Raw genomic sequence first — 15,161 nt, forward strand, 5'->3', positions numbered from 1 at the left:
GAGATCAGAATATTATTGGAAAAGGTCTAGTGGTGTCTCTCTGCTGCCACCTGCCTCACCACCTCAGAGCAGCTGTGGCATCAGGGACAAGTCAAAAACCATCACAATTTTATATCCATATTTCTGTGGGTTTATTCTCACGTATGGGCTTCCCTGGTGTCTCAGGGATTAAAAAAAAAAAAAAAAAAATCCGCCAATGCAGGAGACGTAGGTTCGATTCCTGGGTCAGGAAGGTCCCTAGAGAAGGAAATGGCGATCCACTCCAGTATTCTTGCCTGGAGAGTATCATGGACAGAGGAGCCTGGTGGGCTACCGTCCATGGCATTGCAAACAAGTAGGACATGACTTAGCAACTGAATAACAATGTTAGGCTACCCTGAACAGTCTCTCTTGTCTTTCTTTTTTGGAAAGCTGAGATAATCTAAAGCCATCGTCTTCTTTTTCCATATGCAAGGTCTCTTTCTTGCATTCGAGCCATTTAACTGTTCAAGTGTCCACTACAAGGCACTGAGAGACAGAGGTTGAAAGTGAAGCCAGTTAATTTTGCTGCTCGTTACAAAAGTCACACAGCATTACATGACAAGCTGAACTCAGGTGATTTCTTTCCCTATATAAATTACCATAAAAAAAAAAAAAAAAACAAAGTTCCTTAGTGTGCCCAGAGCCTTGCATCAATGACTGGACCACTTAATGATGACTGGCTCAATTAACAGATTTATTTCTAAGCAGCTCACATTTACTAAGCACTCATTGTATGCAAATATCCCAACAATCCCCATTGCTAATTTTCACAACCACACTACGAGGGAGTTGCTCCTGTTAGCCTGTCATACTCATGATAAAAATTGAGACAGGTTAACAAGCTCACTTACAGGGCTGCAGAGCTAAAGATAAAAGCAGAGAAAGAGATTCTAATCAGGGTTGACTTCTGAGCCCCTGGTCTCCAGCGTGATGCTCCAAGTGCCAAAACAGGCTCACAAGAAAATGCCCACGGACCTCATCCAACCGTGAGCCAAACACACAAAACCTCGCGTGCCGACTCAGGAGCAAGATGGTTTAACCATTTGTCCCTATTAATTTTACAGAACCACTCATTTGGAAGCTAATAGCTTTGGAAGCGTACTTGTTCTTAAAACAATTCAGATTACTAATTGAGAAAATGAAAAGTCAGTCCTGACTCGCCTGGAGTTAGTATTTCAGCTCTGTATTTGCATTATGCAGACACCACAAGACTCCAGCTCCCTCCCACAGAAAACTGTCCTCTCTCTCCACCCACACGCATCTCACACCCATTCTGATTAAAAAAGAGACAGTGAGCGAGAAAGTCTAGTTGACTTGCTGTAAATTTTCCAGGGACAGCTGTTCTTTATTTCTTCATTTTGCACGTAAATGGCCCTTGGCAATTTAAGATTAATATCAACCCTGGTAAAATATGTTGCAAGTTCACTTCGGGCATCTTCCCTCCCACAAAGATTAATACTGAAATTGTACATCATCATCTTCTACCAGATCCATCCTAAGGCTCCATCCAGCTCTAGAAGTGCTCTGGAAGCAGAAAAGTCCTCAAGCCAACTTCAGGATATTTTTCCAAAGACCTAAAACTTTGCTTTTGAAAGGTAGAGAAATTCACTTTTACGTGAGACAATTCAAAGACTGTCGTATCTTAGATGTGGCTTCCTACTTCTATCCCATGAATTCACAGCTTGTTACAAAGCTGAATTTGATAACTGACAGCTTGCCTAGACTGACGTCTTAATGCCATGCTCTAGAAATTAAAGTGAATATTCAAATTATCCACATATGGAAGAATTTTTTAAGAGAAACTTCATAAACCAAAGTGGCATACGAATTTAGTTTTAAATTATGACTATTTAAAAAACAGCAACTTAAAGAAGTTTTTCAGCAAGCGTTATACTTTGTTTTTGCATATTTTATAGTGCATGCACCTGAAAAATGTGGTATCATCCAATTCCAAAAAAAAAAAAACAGGTACTGGGCATGGGGGGCAGTTTCTTAAGTTATTTACAAAAGAAAACTATTTATTCTCCATGTTCTGAAACAAAATAAGTATGTAATTAACAATACCAGGCAACAGAAGTGCCAAAGGAAGGAACATGGACATCTCAGGATTAAAACAATCCAAAGGTTGAATGGGAAGGGAGTTTGGGGGAGAATGGATATACATGCATATGTATGGCTGAGTCCCTTTGCTGTCCACCTGGAAACTATCACAACACTGTTAACTGGCTATACTCCAGTGCAAACTAAAAAGTTTAAAAAAGAAATAAAACAACCCAGGGGAAGGATAGAAAGAGGAAACAGATCCACTTAATGAGCAGTAAAATCTACTGCATAGAAAAATTAGCTCTCTGACCTTCACAGGCGGGGCGGGAGTAGACAGGACGAGTGGACTTCCTAGTGAGTCTTTTAGAAACTAAGAGCCCAAAAGGGTAAAAAAAAGTTGTACCCACCTGTAACCTTCTGAAAGGCCTCTCTTTATTGCACCACTTTGGAACCTATCTCATCACTCACAGAAAGCAACTCTTTCCCAGAGTAACCTGAGCTCACCCCTCCCTCCCACATGCCTCTTCAGCCCCTCTATCCCACATGTGGTCACTAATACTAGCTTTTATATTTGCCTCTCTAAGCCTGCTATTCTGCTATCCACCACCCTCTAGTGCTTATTCAGGTTCTTCTCAATAAAATGCAAACACCTGAGTATTTCTTTTATTCTACTTCTTCATCCTTCCTTCCCAATTGGCTATTTTCTGTCTCCACATCTTTGGTGAGGTCTCTCTAAACGCTAAAACATACTTTTCTACTCCTTTAAATCCAAAACACAGACTTCATTTAAGATGAAAACTCAGCAATCAAAAAATTAAGATCATGACATCTGGTCCCATCACTTCATGGTAAACAGAAGGAAAATAAAGCAGGAGCAGTGACAGATTTTACATTCCTGGGCTCCAAAATCATTGTGGACAGTGCCTGCAGCCATGAAACTGAAAGATGCTTGCTCCTTGGAAGGAAGACTGTGACAAACCTTGACAGCATATTAAAAAGCAGAGACATCACTTGGCCAACAAAGGTCCATACAGCCAAAGCTACGGCTTTTCCAATAGTCATGTAGGGATGTGAGAGTTGGACTATTAAGAAAGCTGAGCACCAAAGAACTGATGCTTTTAAATTGTGATGCTGGAAATAGCTCTTGAGGGTCCCTTGGACTGCAAGGCGATCAAACCAGTCAATCCTAAAGGAACTCAATCCTGAATATTCATTGGAAGGACTGATGCTAAAGTTCCAATACTTTGGCCACTTGATGCAAAGAGCTGAATCACTGGAAAAGACCCTGATGTTGGGAAAAACTGAAGGCAAAAGAGGGAGGCAGAGGATGAGATGGTTTATAGCATCAAAACTGGTTGGACATCAATTTGAGCAAACTCCAGGAGATCAATGAAGGACAGGAAAGCCTGGTGTGCTGCAGTCCATGGGATCGTAAGAGTCGAAGAACATGACTTAGTAACTGAACATACACACAGAGACACACACTCAGCAATCTATCTGTATATTCAAATTCTCTTCATCCACACAATCTTGTAACAGTTTTATTTTCCTGAAATACTTAAATTACTTACAAAAATCTATGTTTTGTCTACCATTCATGGATTGAGCATTACATGTAACCAACCCTTAATATGAATCCCAAAAGCCTAGAACAAGGCTACAGTCACCCCATGAATGCTCCATAAATACTGGCTTCACATGAGAACCACAGTTTAACTACGACAAAATCACTTGTTACTGAGGGAAGGAAACAAACATGGAGCTATTTTCTTTGAAAGTTTTCCGTTGTTTTTCTGGGTTTAGGTTGGGTTATTTTAAAAAAGAAGCTGAAAGTCCCCCATGTAGCAGGATACTATAAAGATAACAACTGTGTATCCCGTTGCTCCAGTACATAAGAAACTCTTCCATTAAGACTCCTACATTTTACTACATATTAGCATCACCTGGGAAACACTGAAAACGCCAGCTTCCTAGTTCACACCCAACAGCAATGAAATCAGATTGACTGGGGGTGAGAGCTAGGCAGCAGCATTATTTAAAGATCTCAGGTGATCTCAGGCACAGCAGTATTTGAGAACAGATGCTTCAGGAAGTCCTTCAACTTGGAAAACATGAGCAATATGCTCCCAGCGGTGGTCAGATGATCTGGATCCATTAAGAGCTGGCACAAGATCATTAACAAATACTCAGTAAATGGATGGAAGATCCGTTGATCTGACTCTCTCGTGTGCCTTAGCTTCATGAACAACTCTACAGAAGCGAAGAGTAGGGTCTGTTAACTGATGCTGATATTACAGTGAGATGGGGTTTGTTAGATGCCAAAAGGACAGTGAATGCTAAATGCTAACAGTCCCATTGTCCTAGATATATAGATATGTAGTATATATATATATACTACATATGCGTCACATAGTACATATGTTATCTACATCACTAACTGTTGAAGATACATCAGTAAAAATGTTACCTTTTCTCAGGGGGCTGAGGACTACAGTAAGTTTTAGGCAAGGCATCTGTCTGATGCTTTGTACATATTTAAATCAACACAAAGTTGATGCCACTTCCCTGTGGCTCAGATGGTAAAGAATCTTTCAGTAACACAGTAGACCTGAGTTCAATACTTGGGTCAGGAGGATCCCAGGAGAAGGGAATGGCTAACCGTTCCTGTATTCTTGCCTGGAGAATCCCATGGACAGAGGAGCCTGGAGGGCCACAGTCCATGGGATCGCAAAGAATCAGACACAACCGAGTGACTTTCAAAAGTTGATAAAAACGCCAGGTGTCATTTTTAAAAGACATGTTAGGTAAAAGGTACACTAACTGCTTTAACCAAAACATATGAAACAGTTTTCAGAGAAAATGAGAGTCTTTGTTTAAAATGCTGAAAAATGTGGACAGAAATAATTCTTCATACAGATCTCATTAAATGCCTCTGGACCGTAGGCATGTAGATCCACAAAGTTCGCACAGCGGTCATTAATGCCACCACCAGATACTCCTGGCTCTCTGCCTGCTTTCCAGGCTCCTGGTAGGGGTGTGCTATGTAGACTCTTTGGGGTTGAGTGAGGCCATGTGGTCATTTCTGACCAATCAGCTGTGAGCAAATGAAACTCACGTCAAAGCCACAGTATTCACTTGATAGCCCAAAGTCCTCCAGGCAAGGCAACCAGGAACCTGGAAGCCAGGTAGCAGTGATGGGCAAAGCCCTCCTACCAACTGTCTGAGTGAGAAATAAGTCTTGTTGTCTTAACCCACAGAGAATTTCCAGCTTCCTGTTATAGGAACATAAAACTAGCTTTATCCTGACTGATGAAGAAAAGTGATGTAACAACATTGGTAGCAAAAAAAAAAAAACAATCAATAGCCGTGATAGCTGATTTAGGGGAAATCATTCAGAGCAATATTCCCTGAGGGAACTTCCAAATTTAGGATAAAAACCTCAGAGATTCCACAAGGTTCCTCATCACACTGAGTAACATGATTTGACAGTTGATCCTTTTAACTCTATTTTTAGCCTATTAGTCTATTAAAAACAAAAGGCTTTAGTAATGAAAGACCTTGAGGGACAAAAGATTTGAAAAGAATATTATATGCATTTTTGTTTTTCATCGTAAATGGGAAAAAAATCTAACTTAAAAGATACAGACTCATTCTTTTATAAAAATGTACATTCAATACATGCAGATTCGATTATACATATTCCATTCAATGAACATGCACACGTGTGCAAAGTCGCTTCAGTGGTATCTAACTCTGTGAGACCCTATGGACCGTAGCCCGCCAGGCTCTTCTGTCCATGGGATTCTGCAGGCGAGAATACTGGAGTGGGCTGACACGCCTTCCTCCAGGGGACCTCCCCCACCCAGGGATCAATCCCGTGACTCTTAGATCTCCTGCAGTGCCAGTCACTTTCTTTACCACTAGCACCACCTGGGAAGCCAATGAGCATAACACTCCAAAAAACTACAAATTAATCGGAAAGCATTCTAGACAGATTTTTATCTGCCCAGGCAGAGACAAGTAGATATAAATTATATCTTTTGTGGAAAGAATTGTATTTACTAAAAAAAAAAAAAAAATAACCATGCAAGTGATACCATAAAGGCTCTTAAGAAGCTCAGGAAAAAGAGAAACATGAATGATGAAGTGAGAGATATGAAAAATCACAGTATCCCCGTTTTGGAAATTTTTGAAGCATTAGGAAAAAGAAGAAATTTGTCAGCTCAACCTCAGTGCAGGTTGAAATGAATGAAAATGTGTCACCGCTTGAATTGCCACTATAAGGGAAAATGGAAGAAAAGCTTTCTGTGGCTTAGGTTTTTATTATCAATGGGCAAATCCCCAAATCATAAAACAGCTCGTATTCATCTGTTAGCCAACACTCTCATTTCACAGGTGGCAGTCCTGGCTTTATAACAAAGACCTTGTTTTGACAGAAAACGTGAGTGCAATGCTTCATTCCACTAAGTCATTCAGTGTAGGACTGGGATAAACAATATATGAGAGGGAATTAAATATTCAATTTATCCATACTTCACTAGACTCTAAACAAAGAGAAATCCAGCCCCCAGAAACAGCCTGTTTTGCAAATTTATTGTATTTAGTTTCTCCAAAGTCTGCCACAATGGCTACAAAGCACCAAGGCCCTGTTTTTCCTTAAGGACTAGAAAGAAAAGACCCTTGACTTTTTAAATCAGGGAACCAAAATGGGGAGGGATTATCTTTCCTGAAGTTTAAAGTGGAAACAATTCAAAAATTACCAACAGGTGGATGAATAAGCAAAATGCAGCATATCCATAAAATGAAATACTGCCTAGCAATAAAACAAAAGCACTAAGCGTATACCTAGGTGCTGCTGGTGGTGAAGAACCCGCTGGTAAATGCAAGAGATGCGAGAGGTGCGGGTTTAACTCCTGGGTCGGGAAGATCCCCTGGAGGAGGAAATGGCAACCCACCCCGTTATTCTTGCCTGGAGAATCCCATGGACAGAGGAGCCTGGCTGGTCACAGTCCATAGGGTCGCAAAGAGTTGGACACGACTGAAGCAACTTAGAGCACACAAGAGTACACCCAAAAAGATGAATCTTGAAAGCATTATGCTAAACAAAAGAGGCCAGACTCAAAAGAGTATATACTGCATAATTCCATTCATATAAAAAGCTTTTTAAAAAAATGAAAAGAACGAAAGTGATAAAAAGCAGTTCAGTAGTTGCCAAGGGCCAAGGATGGTGTGCAGGCTGAGAAGGGGCACAAAGGAATTTGGGGGGGAGATATAAATCTTCTATGTCAGTGGTGGTAGCTACGCAACTATAACACAATCATCAAAAGTTATCAATTTACAGCTAAAATCAGTGAATTTTACCATACATAAAAGATACCTCAATGATGCTGATTTTTAAACTGGAAGCTAACAAGACAAGTGAAGATGGAAATACCTTACTAGCTTGTAAACAAGAAGGGATTAAGACTGATTGTCCAAGTCTAGCACTGCTGATTCTTCTACTGACCAGGTTTCGACACAAGGAAGAAACGTGTAAATAAAAAGGAACCCCCGCCACCCTCCTCCCCTACCCCACTCAGAGTAAATGAACAACTGAATCTCTGATGCCTAGAAGGTGCGTTTTGCATTAAAATATTTCATTCTACTTAACCAAGCAAAAAGCATTTAAAACGACCCTAAGATTTTACATACCTATAGCCTCTCATGAATAAAATGATTCAATCACATTACCTCGTGTTTCAACTGCATGGATGCATTTTCTAAGAATTGTGAATCCCATCTTATCCAACTGTGCACCTAAAAGAAATACAGTTGTAAAATAGTAAACGTGCAAATACTCACATTTTTCTTGCTGACAAAAATAAGACAAAATTATTTAGGTCCAATATACTTTTTATTTTCCTCTTCAAAAAAAGAAAACTAAAGGTCATGCACTCCCTGGTTAAGTAACGTAAATCAGAACTTCATAGACAAGGAGCATTTGTAGTACCAGGACCTTCATTAACAACAGATGCTTCTTTGGTGGCTCAGACGGTCAAGAATACGCCTACAGAAAGGAGACCTGGGTTCGATCCCTGGGTTGGGAAGATGTCCTAGAGAAGGGCATGGAGAATACCCACTCTAGTATTCTTGCCTGGAGAATCCCCATGGACAGTGAAGCCTGGCAAGCTACAGTCCATGGGGTCGCAAAGAGTTGGACACGACTAACATTACCAATATATGACTAACATTACCAATATATATAAATTAATTTATAATTTAAACTAGCCGTTAACAAAAATAATATTTTAAATAGTGAAAAAGAAAGTGATTAATCTTTAGAGGAAGCTATCTAGAAATAGTTAATGTTTTGCCCAAATTCCAACAACTCGGGTTTGTTTTTTAATTATGGACATGAGTCAAAGTTCTTAAATTATTTGACAAGCTGGGGAAATAACACAAAACTTTTCTTTTTTAACCTAGGAGGAAAAAATTCTTAGACACTCTTAAAATAGTATTTGAATGATGAGCTAGAAACTTTTTTCACATTTTATACCATGCTCTAAATGTTTAATATTTTATTATTTTCATAATGAATTTAAAAGATGATTCAAGTAGCAAAAAAAGATTATTTTGAAAATACAATTGTATATTTTTCCTAATATGAATACTTTGTCATTGATTAGGCTGATGTATTTGAGGACCCTAATAAAAGACAATTCTTGTTTCAAAAATGCACTCAGGGAAAGTGAATGCTTTATTCTATATTTAGAACTCAGAAGCAGGAATATTAACCCTTGGTTCTCAGAAGGTATAGCATGGAATAATTTATGAACAAAAACTTTGCAGGTTTAAAGCTAAGCTTAGAGAGCATTTTAATGAGGAAAAGTGGGCAGTGGTGTACTTTTTTACGGATCTACTATTCACAACATTTATATAAAATGTGTTTCTTTCTGCTTAGCAAAACTACTTTTCCAAAATGTTGTTTTCATTTCTCAAGTAAAAACAAGAAAAGAAAGGAAGAGAGGAGAGAAAGAGGGGATAAGGGAATGGAGGAGGAGAAAGGACAATAGAAGAGAAGGACAAGAGGAAGGGAAGTCAAGCAGGGGCCTCCGTGGCTGACAACCTTGCAAGGCACCTGGTGAATTTCCAGAGCCAGGTTAAGTGTTACACACACCATAATCACTGTGAAATCGTGGCTCATTTAACAATGTCTCCAAACTGTGGACATCTGACAAATGTGGCTTCATTCTTCCCAAGATGTGAAAAGTAGATTTGTAAAGAATCCAGCAAATTTCATCACATCTTCATCTTATCTCAGGTAAAATCAAGAGTACAAGAGCCAGAGATTATTTCCTTTTCCTCTAGTACATACAAGGCAAGGGAAGATCATTGTCCTAGAATATCTGAACGCATTTGGTTGCTGTTTATTTTCTAAGGTGTAATGCTGAACTATTTGTACAGCCCATGCCTGAGGGACTGGAAGGATAAAGGATACCACATGTGGAGGTGAGAGGGGCTGGGAGTCAAGGAACTGGTGTTTATAAGCCACTGGAGTTTATAACTTAGGAAGCTTACAGATGCATGCCTGAAACTCTTGAGTATTTGTTTATGGCTATAAAAACAAATACCAAAGTCACTGATAGAGTATTTTGGTAGAGGAAGATGAGAAAGAAAAAGGCTCAGAGATGGGAAAGATCAAGGAGAGTTTCAGCAGTGAAGAAAAGTCTGAAGAGGTCCTCAGTGGATAAGACACCTACCACTTAGCAGACTAACACAGACAGAGTACAGAGAGCAAGCACTCAGCAACAGTTTGACATCAGTAATAAAAACAGAGTAACTCATGAGAAAGGGAGACAACAGTCATTTTTATACATTAGCACTTACTTCCTTCTGGTCTTGGGATGATGGCTCTATTAAAACTAGGGAACAGCTAGTAAAAGAGAAAAAGGGGAAACAGTATTTTCAGCAAATCCATAAAAATGATTCTATTGTAGAAGGCACACCTAGGGACTGTCGAAAAAATACACTGACATTGGTTAATCACTCTCGTGGGCTCAAAGGCAAAGACAGGTAACAAAAAGGAGAGCTCTGAGTCTCCTTGGCCTCTCACCAAAGCATTGCCAAAGTAGCAAAAATAATACAAAGGGCCAGGACTGAAAGTTCACGTAAATTTGTAATGCTCAAACAAATTGCTGCATTCTAATTAGGAAGATGAAGCTCATTTATTCACTATTGCTAAAATCTGCTGTTTACTTAAAGACATGACTCCTGCCATAATCTCAATAACCACATCTGAAATATCAAGGTGATGATCCCAGGCTGCCTCTGAGAATTCTAATGCTGCCCCATTATCTTCAAGGCACATACATCACCTGGAGAAAATGATGAAATGCCTTCAGTGCCCTTACCTAAATACATAGCTGAATATTTATTTTCTTATGCAGGCTTGCCTTTATCTGTTTATCTCAAATTAATCACCTGGCTTTTTTACTCTAAAGGAGAGGATGTGTGTGTCAAGGTTACACTGCCTTTGGCAACAGACTTAGTTCCTCATGACTTAGCCATCTGACCATTTTGCTATGCAAATAGGCAAACTCACTTTCCAAAGCATTTCTTGAATCTCTGGGGGGGACAAGTCTAGGTCAGTGCCTTTACTAGAGAGGATTAGGACAAACTGTTTTGGATCTCAGGGGCTACCAAGGTTGAAAGTACTCTTGACTCCTAGCTAAAAATTTCAAGGACAAATTAAGAATAAACAGAACTAAAATCACGGAAGCTAAATATAGATCAAGTATAAAAAAATGATACACAAATCTGATCACTGCTTTTTTCCTCCAAGGATGATACATTTTCTTATACGGGATCTATTTTTAAAGTATGTAATTTGGGCTTCCATGTTTCAAACACCATGTCAAGACTGCTTCATGTGTTCCTGCCCATCCTCTTCGCCCTATTTCTTACATTCTCAGGGACTGCCCACTGCCGTCAGATAACGTTATCTTCTGCCCATCTCACAAGCTCTATTTTGACACCTCTTTTTACTGCATATGACCCCTCTTCTACTGGGCTCTATCTTTTTAAATCCTGCTGAAACGCCAAATGCTTGCCAGATCAGCCCACCTGGTACCTGCATTGGCAGCTGGTTATGAGTCATAATACTTTAAGTAGAGTTGATTTAAACCAGTCCTATGGTGTTTTCTATAATTATCCTTGCTAAGTCCCCCATTCAATATATGACCTCCCCAGTTCTCAACTCCCAGACGCCACCAGTCCTCTGAGAGGAGGTGGTGGTTGAGTAAAATGGCAAACAGACTGAAGTCCCATGCCTCTGGATTGCTATCACTGCCTTTAACTTATTCCTCAAACCAATCTGAACACAGAGGCCCATTCGCTAAGGCTACCTAACACTGCACACTATGGCTCGTTAGGCTAACCCAGAAATTGTTAAATCAAGCAAATAAGTACAGCAGTCACTTGTAATATTGCCTGCACAGCCTCATATTTATTGTTTCATCTCCACTGGGATCAAAATGAATTGCAAGCATTTATTGTATTCATCACCCAAAGTACTTTCACAGGTAGGGAAGAAGAAATTGAGAATTTAGATGACTTCCTCAAGCAAAGCAAACCTGAGCGACAAAGAAAAATAAAAATAACGATATGCCAGTCTCAAGTGTGCCACTACTATCTCAAACCAACTTTCTAGACTACCAAATGCTTCCAAGAGGAATTCAGACACCAGCTTCAGCAGGGAACATTTTTTTCATATACTATAAAGCAAAAATAACATGAAAATGAACAGAAGTCAACTCTAAAGGATTTGAAACAAAACTCAACCACTGGTTATATCTTACAGCTTCTTTTCCACCCAGAACTTCCAACCACTGCTTCCTCTCTTCTTCCGAAAACGCCTGCATGGTCAAGGAAACACCAGGCCTGCAAGACACCAGGAACAGATCAGGTTATTCCTTGACTTTTAAAAAAAACAAACCTCCTTTTCCACTTTCTAATGTTTCATTATGGTCACTGTTTCCTTTAAATTTTCAATTGAGATAAAATACACAGAACATAAAATTTACATCTACACTATTTTTAACGACATGGTTCAGCAGTATTGAGTCCAGACTCCAGAACTCTTCATCTTGCAAAACTAAAATTCTGTACCCATTAAACAACAAGTCTGCACTCCCCTTCCTCCCAGCTCCTGACAACCACCCTTCTACCTGTTGTCTCAAGGAACCTGATTACTCTAAGCGCCTCTTACAAGCGGACTCATACAGAATTTGTCTTTTTGTGACTTGCTTGGTAAAGTATCCTCCATTTTCATCCATGCTGTAGCGTGCGTCAGAATTTCCTCTCCTTTTAAGGCTGCGTATTACTCCACTGTATGAATATACCACATTTTTCTATCCATGCACCCATCAATGCATGGCTTGTTTCCACCTGGTTACAGTAAACAATGCTGCCACTAGATGCTGCTTTCAATTACTTGGGGTATATACTCAGAAGTAGAGTTGTAGGATGTGATATAATAAATATATGTTTAATTTCTGACCCCATTTTCCAGCACACAGCTGCAAAAACCCTTAGAGGGACTACCCTGAAGTTCTGAAGCCAGGGGCACTGGTTCGATCCCAGGTTGGGGAACTAAGATCCCACACGACACATGGTGCAGAAGGAAGGGAAGAATAGAGAAAGGGAGGTAAGCAGGAAGGACAAACTTGGAAACTTTGAAATGATGTGTCATTTTGTATACTAATGAGCTGAGGCTCCTGGAAAGCCTCAGGATGTGGGCTGGTTGCCTGGGGAACCAACCATGTGATTAGAGGATTCGAATTTTCAGCTCCATCTCATCCATGCTCCTCCCAAGAGTGGGGAGGGACTGGGGGCTGACTTCACACATCAACAGCCAGTGATTCTCAATTGTTCCTGCATAATGAAGCCTGCGTAAGAATCTCTGGGTTTCAAGAGACTTTGCAGGGCGGTGAGCCCATGGAGATACTGAAGGGAGAGTACCCCAACAGCAGAAACGGAAGCTCCAACTCCCTTCCTCCATACTTTGCCCTGTATTACCTCTTTATGGGTTTTTCATCTATTCTCATTAAAATATCCTTTATTGTAAACTGGGAAGATCCCCTGGAGGAGGAAATAGCAATCCACTCCAGTATTCTTGCCTGGGAAATCCCACAGACAGAGGATCTTGGTGGGCGACAGTCTGAGGGGTCACAGACAGATAGACATGACTGAACACACACACACAGATAAATCAACAACAGTCAGTAAACTATTTTCCTGAGTTCTGTGAGCCATTCTAACAAATTCTCAAACTCAAGGACAGGGTCATGGGAACATCTGATTTATAGCCGAAAGCACAGATGGCAATCTGGACTGGTGATTGTCATCTGAAGTGGCAGGGGGCAGCCTTGAGGCCTTGATCCATGGGGTCTTCCTGAACTCCACCTAGTGCCAAAGCTGAGTTTAATCTTAGGACACTTGCTCTCCATAGAGAATTAGAGAATTGCTTAGAGACACACATTTGGAGTACAGGTGTGTTCTGTAATTAGGGAGAAAACTTTTTGTATCACAAGGGGGGTCAAATGGTAATTTTTATTCTTTTTAATATTGTGCACTCCTACTAACACTGCACAGGGTTCCAATTTCTCCATATCTTCACCAACACTTAATTTTCTTCCTCTCTCCTTCTCTTTGAAAGTAGCCATCCAGTGGATGTGGGAGGGTACTGAGGATTTTTATTTATAAAGATACACATGTCGCTTGGCTGCCCCGGTGGTTCTCGTGGTGAAGAATCCGTCTGCCGATGCAGGACTCATACGCAGGTCCAACCCTTGGGTGGGGAAGACCCCCTGGAGGAGGAAATGGCAACCCACTCCAGTATTCTTGCCTGGGAAATCCCACAGACAGAAAATCCTGGTGGGCTATAGCCCACCAGGGGTCACAGAGTTGGACACGACTGAAGTGACTTGGCACACGTTTACTGTTACCCAGGCATGGGCCGAATGAAACCAGAAAGTCATTTTTCATCCCGTGCCAGCATTGTCAACCATTTGGGGGGGGGGGCGGTTTCCTCGGTGTTTTCTTAGAGCCTTGAGTTGGTCCTCAGAGCCAAAGGCTGATCTTTCTTAGTTCAGATTATTTGGATATTTAGACAATCTGCCTGAAAACTCTTCATGCTGGGAAGGAGTGCTAGGTAGAAAAGCTATTAATAATTCCTCTTAAACTTTGGTGGTTTCTCCAATGAAACAGATTTTGTATGTTTGATAAAAAGTATTAAAAATAAACTTTTGGGAAAGGGATGAAAAGGTAGAATACTCCAAACCACAGACAACTGGAAATGAAAATAGATGGTTGAAATGGAAAGTAAATATCCATTCCCATTTAATACTGAATATACAATATTTTTTTAAAGTTATCACTCCTGGAACAGTATTTCACCTCATTTTCAAGTGTTGGGTAATCTTTTACAAGTAAAGCAAGTGGCAAGAATCAAATGTAACTCAATAACCACTACAATTTTTATAAAGTACTTAAAGCATGCAATACTCCAAAAGCACCATACCACCCAGGGCAAATACACTGTGTTCCCAAAATTCACACCCACAGGTGTTAGGCTTTCTCCCCACAGGATGGCTACAAAGCCTGAGCAGGTATCTGCTTCAACTTCACTACCAAGTCTCTACAGTTGATGGGTCTGCCTCCTCAACCACTTTCTCCAGGCTATGAGTTTTGTGGAAAAAAGTAACTTGTAGATGTCTCTAGTTAAGACAGAGGTTAAGACTTCACCTTCCAATACAAAAGGTGGGGGTTCAATCTCTGGTCAGGAAACTAAGATCCCAGATGCCACACGGCCCCCCAGATATATATACACACACATATATGTAACAAATTTAAAGGACTTTAAATATGGTCCACACCAAAAAAAAATCCTAAAAATTAAAAATCAATTCTCAACCCCCAAGTGCACTCCTGAACAGCAACATGACTCTTGTCTACCCTAAACATTTCAGCAATGGCCCAGGGTTGCCATCACCCTGGCGCTATGGAGCTCACAACCAAGATCCCACCTCCTCTTGCTCTGCTATGCACAGCATCCTTCT

The 15,161-nt window shown here is 40.3% G+C and overlaps 1 protein-coding gene across 1 annotated transcript in view; it reads right to left on the minus strand.

Annotated features, from left to right (window-relative positions):
• Window positions 1–15,161, minus strand: part of ARHGAP10 (Rho GTPase activating protein 10) — a 369,765-nt gene that overhangs the window by 160,624 nt on the left and 193,980 nt on the right. Inside the window, exons 11-13 of the mRNA XM_040251356.1 lie at window positions 11,901–11,982; window positions 9,931–9,976; window positions 7,795–7,860 (exon numbers count right to left, since the gene is read on the minus strand). Of these exons, the coding sequence (XP_040107290.1) occupies window positions 7,795–7,860; window positions 9,931–9,976; window positions 11,901–11,982 (194 nt within the window). The remainder of the gene's footprint in view (window positions 1–7,794; window positions 7,861–9,930; window positions 9,977–11,900; window positions 11,983–15,161) is intronic.

The sequence above is a fragment of the Oryx dammah genome, unplaced genomic scaffold (genome assembly GCF_014754425.2).
Source record: "Oryx dammah isolate SB20612 unplaced genomic scaffold, SCBI_Odam_1.1 HiC_scaffold_12, whole genome shotgun sequence".
NCBI lineage: Eukaryota > Metazoa > Chordata > Mammalia > Artiodactyla > Bovidae > Oryx > Oryx dammah.